General features: G+C 36.9%; 1 protein-coding gene across 1 annotated transcript; it reads right to left on the minus strand.

Annotated features, from left to right (window-relative positions):
* Positions 1-1100: 1100 nt before the first annotated feature.
* LOC141641043 (uncharacterized) lies at positions 1101-2600 on the minus strand. The gene has a single exon (XM_074449721.1). It carries the CDS (start codon positions 2598-2600, stop codon positions 1101-1103), a length of 1500 nt encoding a protein of 499 aa, XP_074305822.1.
* Positions 2601-2848: the final 248 nt, after the last annotated feature.

A 2848-nucleotide genomic window follows, 5' to 3' on the forward strand; every position in this document is an offset into this window, starting at 1 on the left:
TAATTACTCCATATTTTATGTATAGAGCGTTTTTTATCTATACAATAAAATAAATCCAGAACATAAATGCTAATAAACTTGTTTTAGGACGGTTCTATTATAACTTTTATTATAAATTAAGGTGAGACTAATTGATTAAAGTCATAAAATAATCACTAATAGAGTAAAATAATAATTGTTTACTAATAGGACCAATCCCAATGACAAAAATGGTTCCATACTTTGTAATTACAAAGGTCCTTGTTGACGTTAAAATATAATAGGTCGAGTCGTTGAGGACGGAGTATAATCAACGCTTAAGGAGAAAATTGTAAAAGGAAAAAAGAACAAAAAAACAAAAGCAAATGTTAAATATAATAGGTCGAGTCGTTGAGGGTCAATAATCAGCGCTCGAGTCGTTGAGGGCGGAGTATAATCGACGCTTCATAAGAAAAAATTGTAAAAGAAAAAAAAAAGCACAAAACATAAGCTAAAAAAGGCGCTTCAGTGAGTCGAACCTACGACCATTAGAGAAGTAGTCCAAGCGTGAAGAAGTTAACCATTTTGCTACTATAAACTATTGTTCCATATATTACAATGTATTAATTATACTTTAAAAGGTCACCCGGGCCATGGCCCGTTCGGCCATACCCGAGCTTCGTCTCTGACTAACTTTCTATCTAAAAATATTCATAATTTAGATTTTTATCATAAAATTATCACATTTATTTTAACTTTTTTTTTCAATGAATATAGCCTTCTGGAGAATATGCGGTGATTGTTATTATGTGATGTTGCCTTCATATCGTGCACCTGTAAGTCTGTAACCAAGGCACTTATTTGCACTATCAAACACTTATTTATCAAGTTGTAATATTTAATAATCACTCTTTTTGGAGCACGATTCGAGTCATTAGACTTGCGTACTAAATTAGTTTTGACTAGGTTGAAAATTAGTCTAATATGAAAATCTGTGGTAAATTATCGTACACAAAAGTTGCGTTGAGCCATTTAAAATAAATGTTAAATTTATGCATGAATTTGATTCGCGTCCAAAAAACAAGAGTTTTTTTTTTTTTTTTTTTTTTTTTTTTTTTTGACAGGTGGACAAAGAAAATAGTTTACATTCTAATGGCTCGCGTAGCTAGTCTATGAGCCATTTTATTGCAATTTCTAGGAACATAACAAAAGGAAAGACAATGAAAATAACAACCTACACTTAAGATATCGCTAACAATGACTTTAGTGTCACTGTTAACCGGTATGAAATCCAAGATTTGACCGACAACTTGCAGACAATCCGAGTAGATACACACATGCAGAAGGTTACTTCTCCTAGCCCATTGAAGAGCTTCCAGAATGGATAAGGCTTCAGCTTGGGCAGCAGTTTGGGCATAGCGATTTGGTCGCATATTAGTGTAAATAACAGCTCCAATATCATTACTCTTCTTAACCGCCCAACCCAAACCAGCAGCAAGGTCCGATCGCCAAGCAGCATCCGTATAAATAAGGTAGTGAACCTCACATAAAACAGGACCAATAAGAGAAAACGCCTTTCCATGTTGAAGGGCCTGTAAATTAGCGTCACCATCATCTGAAATAAGAGTACTAGTCAGCCTATTCCTATTATCGGTCCTCTCCTTTTCAGCAGCAATATTCAAACTCAAATCATGCTCATATAAACGAAGCGAGCCAATAGGAGACAAAGGCTCATGACCAAACACTTGCCCGTTACGAGTAATCCAACTGATCCACAAAGTGCACATAAATGAAATAACCCCGTCAATGCTATTCTCCTTCATTAATAAATTAATCCAATTGATGATCCAATCTTGAATACTAATATTAGATCCACTATTAGCATTAATACCAAGGATATTCGCGCTCCACAACCTTGACGTGTACTCGCAATCACGGAAGAGGTGTTCAAGGGATTCCACACATTGCTTATCACAAAGCCGACAAACCAAGCGGTCACCAATACCTCTCTTCTCGAATTCACGCCCAACAGGTAAGGTCTGGGTAAGAATTCTCCAAAGGAGAATACTCCATTTTTTTGGACCAGGAAGATGCCACAAACATTTTTTAATAAAAGTCCTACATCCCGATGAAATTCGAGTCAGATCTTTAGCACTAGCCGTCAAATTCCAGTGTTCGCGCCAAGCATCAAAGTATCCTTTCTTGACAGAATATTCACCATTCTTCGACACACTCCAACAAGCAGAATCCTCCTTGACTTCGTTACTAAGCGGAATAGCCAAGATTTTAGCAGTAAAAGAATCCTCGAAGAAATTCATTACCATGTCAACATTCCAGGAATTGTTGGCAGAAATAAGATCCTTAACTCTCAAACTATGGAGGGAAGGATCAACATGGAGAAGATCATAATGTTTCGGGATAGGAGTCAAACCATTCACCCAAGGATTAGTCCACACATTCAAATTTGACTCAGAGCCAACAATCCAGGCAATATGCTTAACAAAGATTTCAGCACCCCAAAGGATCCCTTTACAAATCCAAGAGACATTACTCCTAACATCTTGAACACGATTAGCACAATTAAACCAATCAAGCCCAAGTTCAACTCCAATAGTACGGCTTAAAAGAGTTGATCCACCCATAAACCTCGGTGTAGCTAAGGGCAGACCCAAGCCCAGGCTACTCGAGTAGTTTCCACTCCCTCATTCTTAAGGATCGTTACCCTTTGCACCGTAACTTTGTTCTACGATCATACATCAGCAAAATCGTCAGTGACAAAGTAGATTACATTGTTTATATTGAGATTGTTTGGTGAACGACATATTAGTGGGATGAGTACCGTGTTACAAATTTGACATAGGCCTCTCAACGAAGTAGCCAAGTTCTTATA

Source organism: Silene latifolia, chromosome 1, assembly GCF_048544455.1.
Source record: "Silene latifolia isolate original U9 population chromosome 1, ASM4854445v1, whole genome shotgun sequence".
In the NCBI taxonomy this organism is placed as follows: domain Eukaryota; kingdom Viridiplantae; phylum Streptophyta; class Magnoliopsida; order Caryophyllales; family Caryophyllaceae; genus Silene; species Silene latifolia.

Excerpts from the sequence above, each read along its gene's own strand:
- LOC141641043 (XM_074449721.1), bottom strand. The coding sequence starts at position 2,600 with ATGGGTGGATCAACTCTTTTAAGCCGTACTATTGGAGTTGAACTTGGG.